This window comes from Loxodonta africana, chromosome 6 (genome assembly GCF_030014295.1).
Source record: "Loxodonta africana isolate mLoxAfr1 chromosome 6, mLoxAfr1.hap2, whole genome shotgun sequence".
NCBI classification, from domain to species: Eukaryota; Metazoa; Chordata; class Mammalia; order Proboscidea; family Elephantidae; genus Loxodonta; species Loxodonta africana.
In genome coordinates this window covers 96,166,587-96,181,106 of record NC_087347.1, presented here as the reverse complement: position 1 = coordinate 96,181,106, position 14,520 = coordinate 96,166,587, and the positions used below count along the sequence as shown (strand labels likewise).

The following is a 14,520-nucleotide window of genomic DNA, read 5'->3' as shown; positions in this document are numbered from 1 at the left end:
TGGTCTGTTTCGAGTTAGTTTTTGTGTATGCTGTGAAGTATGGATCCTGTTTCATTTTTCAGCAAAGAATATCCACTTTTGCCAGCACCGTTTGTTAAAGAGACTTTGTCTTCCCCCATTGAATGGACTTTTGACGCCTTGTCAAAAATCAGCTGCCCATAGATGAATAGGTTTACTTCTGGGCTCTCAGTTCTATTCCATTGGTCTGTGTGTCTGTCATTGATCCAGTACCAGGCTGTTTTGATTACTTTGGCTATATGGTATGTTTTGAGATCAGGAAGGGTTAGGCCTCTTACTTTGTTGTTGTTCTTCAATATTGCTTTGTCTATTAGTAGCCTTTTTTCCTTTTCTGTGGATTTGTTTTTATTCCAGTTGGATTTAGGGGGGATTTGAGGAAAGGGAGTAGGGGAGCTTAGCAACTTTTTCATTTTTGTTTTGTTTTCACTGGATGTAGTACCATATTTTTATGCAAGTAACACTCACCTTCTACCTTTGCCAACTTTGCTGTCCCCCGTGAGGTATTTTTCTAAGCACTACAATGCCAAAAAAAACTTTTTGACTTGTTGCTATAATAAAAATTTAGCATAGCACGCATACAAAAATAATTTGCTTGGGGAGGGTGTGGTTGGCAAACAGACATCGAAGGAATGCATTCTTTATTTGTGTAAAATACAGTAATGCACTTTTACTTTTGTAATTTTCAAGAATTTTATAAAAGAATCTACTTATGGACCTAGTACTTCCATTCTCAATTTATTGGTTGATACACTGAGTTTTACTGGCATCATAAAGTTGAATTATTTTCCCTAATTGTTGAGAAACAAAAAGTAATGTATTTGGTACACAGCAGTTAACTGAGAAGTGTGCCTTATGTGGTATAAATATGTGAGAGTAAAAGTCTTAGATTCTTTTGTTTGTTGTTGCTCACTATGGTTGTATACTATGCCAGAGTTATTTCAGAAGTTTCTAATCCGATACTTTCTTTTTTTTTCCCTAGAATTCATTGTTTTTGGATAGACTTGTTTATATTATTACTGTAATGGTTGATTGCATTGACTTTTCACCATATAATATTAAATATCAGCCTGCTGTTAAATGTAAGTATTTTTTTTACCTTTATTTATGACTGCCTGAACAGGTTGTCCTATTGCTTTTCCCATCTCATTTTGCTTTCTTTTGGTCTTGGTGAATTACCAGTTTATTATGCTAGATTCTCAGGTGTGTGAGAACACATGCACGTATAAAATGTCTTATCTAATAATACTATTTACTAATAATACAAGTGATTAACCTTGGTTTAGGTTGCATCTTGCCCAAGCTCGTATGGCTGGTAAGTCTCAGAGCTATTACTTGACACTGCATTTGGGAGAAAAACTTGCATGACTGTTTTATTAGAGGACTGTCTTGTTAGGGTTTCTGTCAGTATAAGATAGCATGGCTCTAACATACACCGGTTTCTTTCAGTGGGCTTAGATTTTATGAATTAACAAAAATGTTGAGATTTTTTGTGTGTGTGCCACTTGTCAAATCTTTATCCCTAAAGAAAACATGAACTTTGTATTTCATATTGTGAAACAAATTTAAATTGCTAGAAAAATTGTGTACCTGCTGGATAGTCTAAGGCACTGTGATGAAATGGAAAGAACATTGACCTGGGAGAAAGGAACCCTGGATTCTAGTCTCTGTCTATTCTTTTGAGCAAGTCACTTAACATCCCTCGATTTCATTTCATCTTTCTGTATTTGTACCTCCAATTTTAAACCGTGAGAAACTTGGTTTCCATTGTTCTCAATATATTACTTGATCAATCCATTGTATATAAACAGTCTTCTCACCCTCAGCATCCTGGCCAAGAGTGGTCATTGTTAGCTGCTGTTGAGTTGGTCCCCGACTCACAGCAATCCTATGCACAACAGAACAGAACGCTTTCAGGTCTTGCACGATGCCTTTGATTGGTTGTCAGTGAGACCATTGAGATCCATAAGGTTTTTGTTGGCTGATTTTCAGAAATATATCACAAGGCCTTTCTTCCTGGTCTGTCTTAGTGTAGAGATCACTGAAACCCGCTCAGCGTCATAGCAGTATGCAAGCCTCCACTGACAGCTGGGTGTGGTGGCTGTGCGTGAGGTGCATCGGCCAGGAGTCAAACCCAGGTTTTCTGTAGAAAAGATGAGAATACCACTGCTGAACCACCAGTGCCTCAGCCAGGAGTTACTGGGTAGCTTTTCCAGTTTACATTCATGTCTCAGAAACTGATTCTAGGGAATTAGGCTGGCTTCCTTTCAGTAGCAACGTTTTTTTTTTTCTCCACATAGAATTAATTTTTAATCAGAGTTTTCTCTTAGGTCCGAGAGTTCTTATCTTAAAGGAATGGATTGTTTTGAGAGAAAGGGAAAGATACTTTGGAATAGGTATGATTTTCTTGGCAAGACAGGTGTGAGTTTATCGGATGTAGGTAGGTATCTGGAGAAAAATGGAGTCTAAGAAGGGTACACAGAAAGCGGGAGAGTATTTTTAAGACTTTTTTCCTTTAAATCACGGAAATAGGTAGCAGGCCTACTTTTGTGGTCCGTCGTCTCCCCCCACCCCACCCCACCCCCTGGCCTAGTATTTAGATCTTTGACTTGTTCATTTTTATTTGTAGGATTTATTATACTATAAATGAGCCAGGAAACAATAATTTCTAATGGAAATGTTTCTTATTTAAAAAACCGGCTTTTAATATTTAACTTTTAGAACTTATGATTTAGTACTTTTCTTCACTTGTTGGAATTCTGTGAAATCTAAAAAACTTGAAATGCATTTTATAATTTATTAGCGAAATTATGAATTTTTCTGGATTCTTATTCTAGATTGACCTGTTTTCCTGTTTCTGATTGTCATTCTGAAAATAATGCTCTGGTGATATTTACATATTACCGGTATATAATTTTAAGGTTTATTTTGGGGAATCTACAAAAACATATGTGCTAGATGTAGCCATCATTTAGATGTGAGATATAAATTATAAAGGTAGACAGTGTTACTATTCTCTGCTTGAGTTTTTAATAAATTCAATTTTATTTTAGTACCTCAGACATCTTCAGATTGGTCGAAAAAGAAGAAGGAGCCGCTAGGGAAGTTGGCTTCTTTATTTAAACTTATTGTGAAAGTGATCTATTCTTTCCATACTCTGGACTTCAAGGAAGTACATTCTGATACCCTCCTTGCTATTGGAAATTCAATCATCAGCATCCTTTCCAATGTACTTGGACACATTTCTTTGCCTTCTATGATCCAAAAAATATTTGCAACTTTGACAAGACCTCTGGCATTATTATATGAAACCTCAAAGTAAGTATTTTGAACTTAATAGCTTTGAATTAAATGTATACATTTTACAACTAGATTATGGTTTTCCTAACCAACAGCTTTATTATTGCTATAAATGGTAATCTTTACAGTGTAGTATAGAGTATGTTAAACTGTGCTTCTCTATTAAAAAAAAAAATTGAAATAGTACAGAATTATGAGGGAGAAATTGAAAGGCATTTTATTTTGCATGTTTACAACCCTGTTTTCAGTTTAGCACATACCTTTTCAGAATCGTTTACGCAAACAAACGTACCTATTAAATGTATGACACGTGAGAGCATATTTAACGTGTTACTCTGCAGTTAAGTATATTGTACGCGTCTTTTACCATACATGTAAGAATCTTGTTCTTTTAAACATTTATATATTATTGGCGTTGTGTGCCATTGAGTTGATTCCAACTCATACCAAACCAATAGGAGAGAGTAGAACTACGTCCATAGGGTTCCTATGCTATAATCTTTATGGAAGCAGATCACCAGGTCTTTCTCCCACAAAGTCACTGGATGAGTTCCAGCCGCCAGCCTTTTACTTAGCAGTCAACTGCTTAACCATTGTGCTGTAAGAGTTCCTAAATGTATAGGATTCCATTAAATTTCTTAACCACATTCATGTTGGTGGGCCTGTTTTTTTATTAGCTTTTTACTTCATGACAAACAGTATTGCAGTTGAACATTTTTGTGTATAAATTATTACCCAGTAATTTACAATTACTTTTGCAGAATGAAATTGTTTTAAAGGGTATGCAAATTTAAATTTCTGAGTCACCCTGTGAAAGTTTGTATTAATTTAAACATGCCCTTTTACATTGAGGAGTACTTGGGTGGTGCAAATGGTTAGTTAACTTGCTCAGCTGCTAACAGAAGGATTGGCAATTTGAGTCTACCCAGAGGGTGAAAAATAAACCCTCAGGAGCACAGTTCTATTCCGACACATATGAGATCACCATGAGTCCGAATTGACTTGTTGATAACTGGTTTTAGAGTACTTGTTAAAAACAGTTAACAGAGGTTTGTGTCCACCCAGAGGCACCTTGGAAAAAAGGCCTGGCTTCCCAAAAATCAGCCCTCGAAAACCCCATGGAGCACACAACTGAATTTTTACACTTGAAGCCGCCAGTGCCTTAAAAAAACAACCTGACAATGATAACATGAAAGTTTTTTTTTCTTTGCATTTTAAAAGGATTGGTCACTGTTTCTTATAACCCCTATTGTTCAACCATAATAAGTCTATCTTTTGTAAATTAAATTCACAGAAAGAGTCTTAGGCAAAGATTTTAGAAAGGACAAAATGCAACCCCAGAGTCCATTAACTCTTTGCAAATCTTTTTTTAGTCCTTACCAGAAATGCATCCTTTTAAAAAAATGTTCAGAAGCAAATAATTAGTATTAATACTTTGAGATCTATTTTTAATGGTTTTCTATGATTAATTTTTTATAGATGGATTTGTTCTATGCATTATGTTTAGCAATTTTACTTTTTCACTAATTAAATCTTGAGGCACCTTTTTATATCACGCTTCTCATTTTAATGGATATATTACTGTATTTGTAGGTTTAGCTCAATGTAGTGTTAATTTTCTAAAATATAAATGATATACATTTATATGTTTCCCTCCCCCTGCAGGCCTGATGAAGTCCCTAAAGTGTACAGTTGTTTGAACAACAAGGTAAAAATAGACAATTGTTTATAAAACTTACTTTGATGATAAAAAAGAAAAGCTTAAGGTTTAGATAATTGCCTACCTGAAACCTAATTCTGCTTGATTGTAAAGGACTTACTATAATACTTAATTTTTAATGGGAACATGACATTGACACATGCAAAGGATAGTTTTTAAAAAGGATTTATTGGTGTGCTTTAAATTCATTTAACTCATCAACCCCTGTCTCATCCCTTAATACATAAGTTGAATTGGTTCCATAGTTTTCTAGGTGAAACTTGTGTGAACATCTATTAATTCTTACTATAATTGATGTAAAAACATAACTGTTTTCTGTTAGTGGAAAAGTAAGCTCTAAATCAGCTCTAATATCAATAACCAAAGTAAGCTTACCCGATAATTTGCCAGCTTTTAAAGATTGCTGTATATGTAAGGAAACCCTGGGGGCGTAGTGGTTAAGTGCTACAGCTACTAACCAAAGGGTCGGCAGTTCAAATCCGCCAGGCGCTCCTTGGAAACTCTATGGGGCAGTTCTACTCTGTCCTGTAGGGTTGCTATGAGTCGGAATCAACTCGACGGCACTGGGTTTGGTGTTTTTTTGTTTTTGTTTCATATATGTAAGGGGTGGATGGCGGCTCTCTTAAAAACCTGCGAAGTTAAAAATTGAAATAATATGTTCTGTGGGTTGGTTATTTAGTATGTTTTGTGCTTTTATTTTTACCTAGTTTGAAAGTAATATTCCAAACGTTACCCTAACAAACTTTTCCTTTTTCCTAGTTAGAAAAGCTACTAGGAGAAATTATTGCTTGTCTGCAGTCTAGCTACACTGGGACTTACGACAGTGAACTTCTTGAACAGCTCACCCCATTATTATGCATAATATTTCTACACAAGAACAAACAGATTAGAAAACAGAGTGCTCACTTCTGGAATTCCACATTTGCTAAAGTGCCGATACTGATTTATCCTGAAGAGTTAAAGTATGCTAACGACAAAACTCTTATACAACTATTCTGTTGTGATAATATAAATTTACATTTTGATTTTAACTTAAACTTTTCTTATGGGGAGTTATTACAGAGGCTTTCTTAAAGTATTATTATTTGGCATGCCATGGTAATTATTAAACATTATTTGTAACCTTGATTTTAGGAACAAAAAAAGGTAATTTAAAATTACCCATTATCCCTAATCGATGAAACAAGAAGAGCAGGAAATTGGTGGTTATTGAAGCTAAATGATGTGTCATCTACTTTTGTTTGAAATTTTTCATCATAAAAATTTGGTAATTCAGAGAAGTTTAGAGAAAAATTCAAGTATTATCTGTAATTTCTTTCAGGTTAATGTATGCGTAGTGAGAAACTATCTTTAAGCCAGATGTATTTAGCTACTTTAAAATTATAATTACTTTAAGTGCACTTTTTTTACATATGATCTCACCAGTACTATTTGACTGAAATGTGTGTGTATCTGTGTCTGTGTGTGTGTGTATATATGTACTTTTTTAAAGGTCGGTACTAAGACAAGCTAAACAAAAATCTCTGCTTCTGTTGCCTGGTTTGGAAAATGTTGAAACTGTGGAAGAATCCAGTGGACCATATTCAGATGCAGTAAGTGTTCCTTTTACTTTTACATGATGTTCGAGGGGTGTGTTTTTTGGGTCTTGATAAAATTTTTAAAAAGACAAAAACTTAGATTGAATGTTCAGCTTAGATTGAATGTTCTAATGAAATGATAAGTAAAACCTGAGTGAAAGATCTCTGTAAGACAGGATTTTTCTACATAGTGATCTGGACTAAAAATACTTTTATGAATTAAAGGTAGTAGTTTCCACCAGAGACCCATGTAAGTAGTCTCTGATTTGTGTTCATTAATAAGCTTTTTTTGAACTAAGGTACCTCATGTACTGTTTTGCATAGGTTGTAATTGTTGAAATATATGGCTAAGTGTTAGATAAGCCAGAAACAACAGTTACTAATCCATCTGTAAGCAAAAGCTGTCCTTTACTTTCCCATTTCTTTCCATTAAATTTGTCATTCCTTCTGTCAGAAAAACACTTTTTGCTCTCACACTACCCATTAGGACCGAAGTTATTTTGGCTAATATGTGAAGATTTAGAAATTTGGAGGACTAAAAGTATGGGTACTATACATTCATGAAGTAGAGCATCCTTCGAAAAGTTTTCTATTCAGTAGCAGGTTGGGTGTAGCTATTTTCTGTTTAGAACCTGTAAAAGGTAAAAGTATACCTGGTCAAATACTATGTTTTTGGTATTAATTCCTCAGATAACCTTCTAGACTTCATTGTAATTTGGCCTGTAAAAGTTATGTATTCCTATTGTGAAGGAAATGTGCTTATGTGTCAGTATTGTATCATTTGTGTTTTAATACACTTCATTGCTTAACGTTAAAAGTTTTATGGCTTTGATTTTCTCTTAGAAATATTTCCAGTAAAGCCTGTTTGCTGTTGTTGAATTAGATGGCTTGCTTTCGTTTGACATGATTTTAAGAGGCTTGAATAATCAGAAGAAATGTGTGATTTGAAATGTGTACTGTATTTTTATGCAAATAATATGCATCTACGTTTGTTTGCTAACCGCTCTCCCCCCCCAAAGTATTTTCATAAGCACCACTGTGCCAAGTATTTTTTTACATGGTACTCTAAAAAAAAAAGCGCATTTATGAAGATACCTCGTGGTGGGAGGGTACGGTTGGCAAACAAACATAGAGGGCACGTGCTGTTTGCATAAAAATACAGTATTCGTTATACTGAAAATAATTTCGAAAACATGAAAAGGAAAAACCAAATAGAAAAAACAGCCGTGCTTACTAAAATTGTTTTATTTTTTATAAAACAGACAGAAAGTTCACAGTTAAATGTCAAGATAAGTGGCATGGAAATAAAATCAAGTGGAAAAAGAGATTCCCTTTTGGCACAGAAAAAGGATACAAAAGAAAATATGAGACCACCAACCAAAGTATGTTTTTCCAAAGTGTGTCTATTAGAACTTTTTAAATTAAAGTCTTCGGTAGCTTGAGAGCATGCGGCTTTCAATTGGATGGAAAAAATATAAAAGGCTAAATAAAAGATGGGATTGCAAAGGAATAGTAGAGCTTGGTCTAGAAAGACTATTAGGATAGCATGAAAATCTAAAAGCCTCAAGATATTCCTTTATAGTTAAGGTAAGTTTGTGTAATAGAAGCATCCATTAAGTGTAGTTATTATGGATGGCAGCTCCCTTGAAGTGGGTTGAGAGTAGGTTTGAATAACAAACATAGGTAGCATATGAGGAGAAACATTTGAAAACTCTTGTTAAGAATAGAATGAGAAATGTCTGTATAAAACATTTGTTTTAACCTCAGTCTAAAACTAAAGAGCCCTGGTGGTGCAGTGGTTAAGCACTCAGCTGCTAACCAAAAGGTCAGCAGTTCAAACCCACCAGCCACTCCACAGGAAAAAGATGTGCTTCCATAAAAATTTACAGCCTTGGAAACCCTATGGGCAGTTCTACTCTGTCTTACAGGGTCACGATGAGTCAGAATCAACTCAACAGCACACAACACCAAAGCTAAATGTCTTGCTAGTTGCTAGTTAATCTATTTTCAGACAAAGTTGTCGTTAATTGCCATCAAGTTGGCTTTGACTCATGGTGACCCCGTGTATAACAAAACATAACATTGCCCAGCCCTGCACCATTTTCACTATCAATGGTATGTTTGAGTCCATTGTTGCAGCCACTGTGTATTCTGAGTGCCTTCCAACCTAAGGGGCTCATCTTCCAATACTGTTATCGTACAGTAGTCTGTTGTGACCCATAGGGTTTTTCATTGGCTAAGTTTTGGAAGTAGACCACAAGGCCTTTCTAGTCTAAGTCTGGAAGCTCCGCTAAAAGCGGTCCATGATGCATGACCCTGCTGGTATAGCTTCCACATCATAGCAACACACAAACCACTACAGTGCGACAGACTGACAGACGAGTGGTGGCAAACAACAATAGATTCTGTCTTCAACCTCCAGTAAGGGGTGTTTTGGAATCATGACACCAAGCCCTGGGGAAATAACAGTATTAAAGGAGAATGTTACTTTTAAAAGTAATACTCTTTTGGCCACTTTGAAATGGAATGAAAACAACGTTAATTGCACTGAAAATTTATAAAGAAAACATAGTACTAAAGTTGATATACAGGGTGTATTACTTAACTAGGCAAATTATGTTGTAACTTGAGAGTTGTAGATATTCTCTCCTGCTGCCAAACTAGTTAAATTGACTTCTCTGTGTTGCCCTAAAAAAACATATGTCCATGCTTTGTAGGTAAGCACAGACTTGCGTGCTTTTTTCAAGAAGTCTGGTTTTGTTTGTTTCCTGATTGTGTATTAGAGACCGAAAGAAAACTGAGGGGACATTGTACTATTTGTTGTTAACCGATAATACATTGCAAAGGCTTAGACCTCAAACATTCAAGTCAACACTGAAAAACTATATCAGTTGCTAAGAGAAATTGAAGTTTTGGAAAATAATTGAGATTCAAATGTATATTTACTTTTTCTTAATCTGCAGTCGAAACGGGAATCTTTATCTACAAAAATAAAGAATGAAATTCTTTTGGAAGAAGAAAAGTCTACCGACTTTGTGTTTATACCTCCAGAAGGAAAAGAAGCAAAGGAAAGAATACTAACTGAACATCAGAAGGAAGTACTCAAAACAAAGAGGTTTACAGACCTTTTATTTTGAATTGAGTGTTCTGTATTCACACTTAGATATCATGCAGCAAACTATTAACTTTGCGTTTAGAATTAAGGTATTGTGTATACTAAAGATGTGCCACACGTAACTGCATATCACAGTGTATAAGGCTACCTAGTAAAGTACCAAACATTTCTAAACTGAATTCCTTTAACTGGTTTTAGGGGAGTTGAGGGGGTAGTAGGGAAAATATTTTCATCAAAAATCTGGAAAATAAACATCCAAGTCTTGGTTTTATACTGTTTTAAAAAGGCAAATTGATGGTAAAAATATTTGATGTCTAATGTAAGAATAGCCAGATTTTGAAAGTTACTTATCTATAAAATTTTTTCTAGGGGAGATATTCCTGCCATGTATAATAATCTGGATGTTTCACAAGATACCTTATTTTCTCAGTATAGTCAGGAAGAGTCTATGTAAGTATGGAAGCTGTTGAATTTTTCATAACTGGTTTTCTGGTAATGAAAGATAATATTCTAATGTATACAATTACTTATTTCAGGGAAATTCCTACTCTAACTGCAAAACCACAGGAAGATTCCAAGATGAGGATTAAGGTATACTTAATATATTGGATTTTTGTAATCACCCTTTCATTATGGAATTACTTAAACTATTGAAAGATTGTTGGTCTTTGTCTTACAAATTTTTAGATGTATTATATAATCACTTACCTCCCTCTAGCATGTTTTAACAGAATTTTGTATGTGTTTGCGTATACACACACATACATAATTAAATTTATTTGGCTTTTATTGCATATTTCCAGTTAAGGACACAAATTAGTGGGTATCTGCCAATACTGTTGGAGTATTTGCAGTGTATTAAAAGTCATTGATTGCCTTCTGAATTAAAGTTTTACATTAAAATTTCCAGAAAGACAGATTTGTTTGCTGGTTCATCTATATATACATTTTTCTGCAGGAGGAGCAAATGGAGAGTGGTGTCATTGTTTCTCAAGATGTCATGGAAAACTGTGGTGTGGATGAACATCTAGAAAAGGCTTCTCTTTCAAATAAGAAGTGTGGTTCTGTTGAGGAAACCAGTCCAGAAATATTGAGCAAAAATAATGATTCCAGAAAAAAATCTTTAATTTCATCAAAGAAAACTTCAACTGAACGTGCATCTAGTACAGACAACACTTCTGGTGTCATCAGTAGCTCAGTTTCTGATGCCACTGTTTCTGGAACTCCTCCTCAGCCTACAAGCCGAAGGCAAACCTTTATTACCTTGGAAAAGTTCGATGGTTCAGAAAACAGGCCTTTTAGCCCATCTCCTTTGAATAATATGTCATCAACCATTTCAATGAAAAATAACCAGGAAAGCATGAGTAAAGCAGATATCCCATCCAAAACAAAGAAAAGACAAGTGACTGTTTCAAAGTCTGACTCTGAAAAAATAGTGAATGGAATTAAGAGGTTAGGTCGAAGATTGAGTAAAGCTGAACAAACAGGGAATAAAAGGTCTAAACCTTTACTGAGACCTGAACAGGAGAAAAATACTCAGGAATTTATTGATGGCATGTTAGCCTTAGGAAATAACCCACCTGGTTTGCTTAATCAAACAGACTGTGTGTCAGACAATCAGGCTTGTCTTCCTGAATCTACAATGGAATGTGAAGATACTAAGCTTAAACCAACAGTAGAAAATGCTGTAGTATTGGAAAATAGTGTAGAGGAGAAAAATGTAGGAATTAATTTGGAATCAAAAGAAAATACACCCCCAGCAATAATACCAGCAGATCAAATGGTAAATGAGGATAGTCAGGTTCCGCTAACTCCAAGTCAGAAAACCCTTAGACGGTCTCTAAGACGACGTTCAGAAATAGCAGAATCTATCCCTGATAGCCAAGATAAGGAAAATAATCACCAAAAAAAGGAGAGACGTAAGGAAGAAGAAAAGATACCTCAGAAGAGTCCAGTACATGAAAGAGATGATGTGTTACCAAAGCAGCAGCTGATGTCTGAACAAAATGTACAAGAAAATTTAATTGACAAAGGAAATAATTTATGTGAGAAGACTTTTGGGGAAGCCAGCACTAACACTGAAATTGACCACAGTAGAAGAAAGCCAGACCTTGAGAATATTAAGTCTGAAGGAGATGGTGTCCAGGACACTGGAGATAAATCCTCTGAGAAACCAGTAAGGGGACGAACACGGTATCAAACAAGAAGAGCATCCCAAGGTTTGCTTTCCAGCATTGAAAATTCAGAATCTGATAGTTCCGAGGCAAAAGAAGAAGGTTCTAGAAAGAAGAGGCCTGGAAAATGGAAGAACAAAAGCAGTGACAGTGCTGACAATGAAGATCAAGAAGAGAAAGTGGTAAAACAGGAATGTATAAAAGTTGAAAATCAGACACAAGTTAATAAAATAAGTTGTGAAATAGACGTATCCAAGACTTCTGATAAAAAAGATGAAAGTAGCACTGTAACTCTTCAGGATTCTACAAGCGCTTCCGATTTGTTAGAAGTTGACAGTGTACCAGATACACCTGAGGGAAAGAGTAAAACTAATAGAGGTGCGGAAGATTCCTTTACAAGTCCACCTGTGCCAGAGTCAAATCTAAGGACTAGAAATGCTAATAAAAGATTGCATAAGCGAGATTCTTCCGAAAGTATCAACGTGGGAGAGATCTCAAAAACAGGGACGTCAGACATTTCTTTGCTTTCTGAAAAAACTCTCCAAACACTTGAATGCCAACACAAGAGAAGTAGGCGGGTGAGGAGATCAAAAGGTTGTGATTGCTGCGGAGAAAAATCACAGCCTCAGGAAAAGCCATCCATTGGGTTAAAGAACACAGAAAATTACGATATAAAGATAAGCGAAACAAAGACAGATTTGCAAACACCGGTAACTGTGTCAGAGACTTCTAAAGCGAATCTGTATTCAGAAGTAAAACTTTCAGATGAGCATCATAGTGTGAGTTTTCATTTGGGCCTGAAGGAGAATGATACTATTAATGATTCATCAATTGTATTAGAAACTGAGTTGAAAGAAAGTACTATTCAAGAATCCCTTCCTTCTGAGATAGTTAAAGAGACTTGTGGCTTGCATTCCAGTGAAGCAGTATCTCTTGAAAGTCAAGAGTCATCTAATAAAAAATTTGAAACAGTTGCTCCATGTTTAGGTGATTCCAAGGAAGAAGTTTCACAGAAAAATTCTCTTTTGGAGATTAAAGAAGAGAAACCAGGAACTACCTCTAAAAAGAAACCAAGTTTAGAGAACATCGTTAATGTTGAAGCAAATGTACGTAAACTAAAAGAATCTAATTTAGAAGAAATAGAAGTTATGGAATTGAATCTAGAAAGTAATAAATCTGAAGCTACCTTCTCTGAGCAAGAGAATGCCCAAACTGATATTTCTGAAAAAGAGGCAGCAGAAGAAAAGAATGGAGGAAGTGATGAATCTGAAGCAGATGCAGCTGAAGAACTGAATGCTAAAGATGTGGCAGCTGAGGAATTTCATTCAGGATATAGTCATTCTGATACTACCACACCTGTAAAAGAGGGTGCTCAAGCTGAGACTTGTGAACGAACAGCAGCTGGGGAACCAGATGAAGGAAGTGATAAATCCGATCCACGCTCAGGTAGAACAGTGAATGTTGAAATGGAAAATTGTGAAGAAGCAGTAGTTGGTGAAGTGAATACTGAAACTGATCGTTTCAGTGAAACAGAGGCTGGAAATATGACTCCCCAAACCACTAAGCCTGAAGAAGCTAAAACAGAGAGATTAAATGCAGAAATTGACAGTTTTGTTCCTGACGCACTTGAAATGAACACTGAAGAAGGAAGGATTGGCTCTAATAAAGCTGAAACAAATACTGAACTTAATAAATCTGAAGAAACAGAATTAGATGACAGTCACATGCTAGTGGACAATGATGATGAAACACTAGCAACTCACCATACTTCAGAGAAAGTGGAGGAGCCCCCACAATCTCTAACATCTGAAATAGCTATCTCTGAGCTGGTAACAGAAGAGAATTTATCTCCTCAAAAATTAAGGGAACTTGATCCATGTCTTGTCTCAGCAAATGACAGTCCTAGTGGCATGCAGACACGCTGTGTCTGGTCTCCTTTGGCTTCTCCATCCACCAGCATTTTAAAGAGAGGGCAAAAAAGACCGCAGGAAGATGAGATTCCATCACCTATGAACAAGGTAGGGGGAATGAGGCTGAATATTAAGGGGCCCATGTTTAGTTGGAATATTTTTGCCATGCAGTAATACCTGATGAACGATGTTTTGATTCGTTACCGCACCAACTACGAAAAAGGGCAGACAGAAGGAAGAGATTGAGAAAAGGAGGCTGAGCCTCTGTAGGTATTTCTTCATTTTTATGACAAGCTAGGGACCCTTCTGCATCTGTGCACATTATTCAGCTTTGGCAAAATTAACAAATATCTCATTTGTGATGTTCTCCTCTGCTCCTCGTACCATAACATCATATGAGGGAGGCAAACTCAGAGCTGATTCTTCTGCTTGCCAGCGGTAAAGCAAGTTTGTGGTTAGGTGCCATCGAGTCACTTCTGACTCATAGCGACCCCGTGTACAACAGAATGGAGCATTGGCTGGGCCTGTGCCATCCTCAGGATCGTCGCTGTGTTTGAGCCCATTGCTGTAGCCCCTGTGTCAGTCCATCTTGTTGAGGGTCGTCATCTTTTTCGCTGACCGTGTACACCTTAACAAGCCTGATGTCATTCTCCAGGGACTGATCCTTCCTGGTATCATGTCCAAAATACGCGAGACAAAGTCTTGTCAT

At 36.1% G+C, this 14,520-nt stretch overlaps 1 protein-coding gene across 6 annotated transcripts in view; it reads left to right on the top strand.

The window, feature by feature from the left end:
* RIF1 (replication timing regulatory factor 1) overlaps positions 1–14,520 on the top strand; it is a 58,319-nt gene that overhangs the window by 31,457 nt on the left and 12,342 nt on the right. For all 6 annotated transcript variants that reach the window (XR_010322316.1, XM_064287166.1, XM_064287165.1 and 3 more), the window contains 10 exons: positions 998–1,097; positions 3,069–3,333; positions 4,981–5,023; positions 5,795–5,997; positions 6,528–6,627; positions 7,875–7,994; positions 9,576–9,727; positions 10,097–10,177; positions 10,264–10,318; positions 10,686–13,919. Coding sequence is in view for 5 of the 6 variants with exons in the window: in XM_064287166.1 (XP_064143236.1) it covers positions 998–1,097; positions 3,069–3,333; positions 4,981–5,023; positions 5,795–5,997; positions 6,528–6,627; positions 7,875–7,994; positions 9,576–9,727; positions 10,097–10,177; positions 10,264–10,318; positions 10,686–13,919 (4,353 nt within the window). In the remaining variant the exon portion in view is untranslated. The remainder of the gene's footprint in view (positions 1–997; positions 1,098–3,068; positions 3,334–4,980; positions 5,024–5,794; positions 5,998–6,527; positions 6,628–7,874; positions 7,995–9,575; positions 9,728–10,096; positions 10,178–10,263; positions 10,319–10,685; positions 13,920–14,520) is intronic.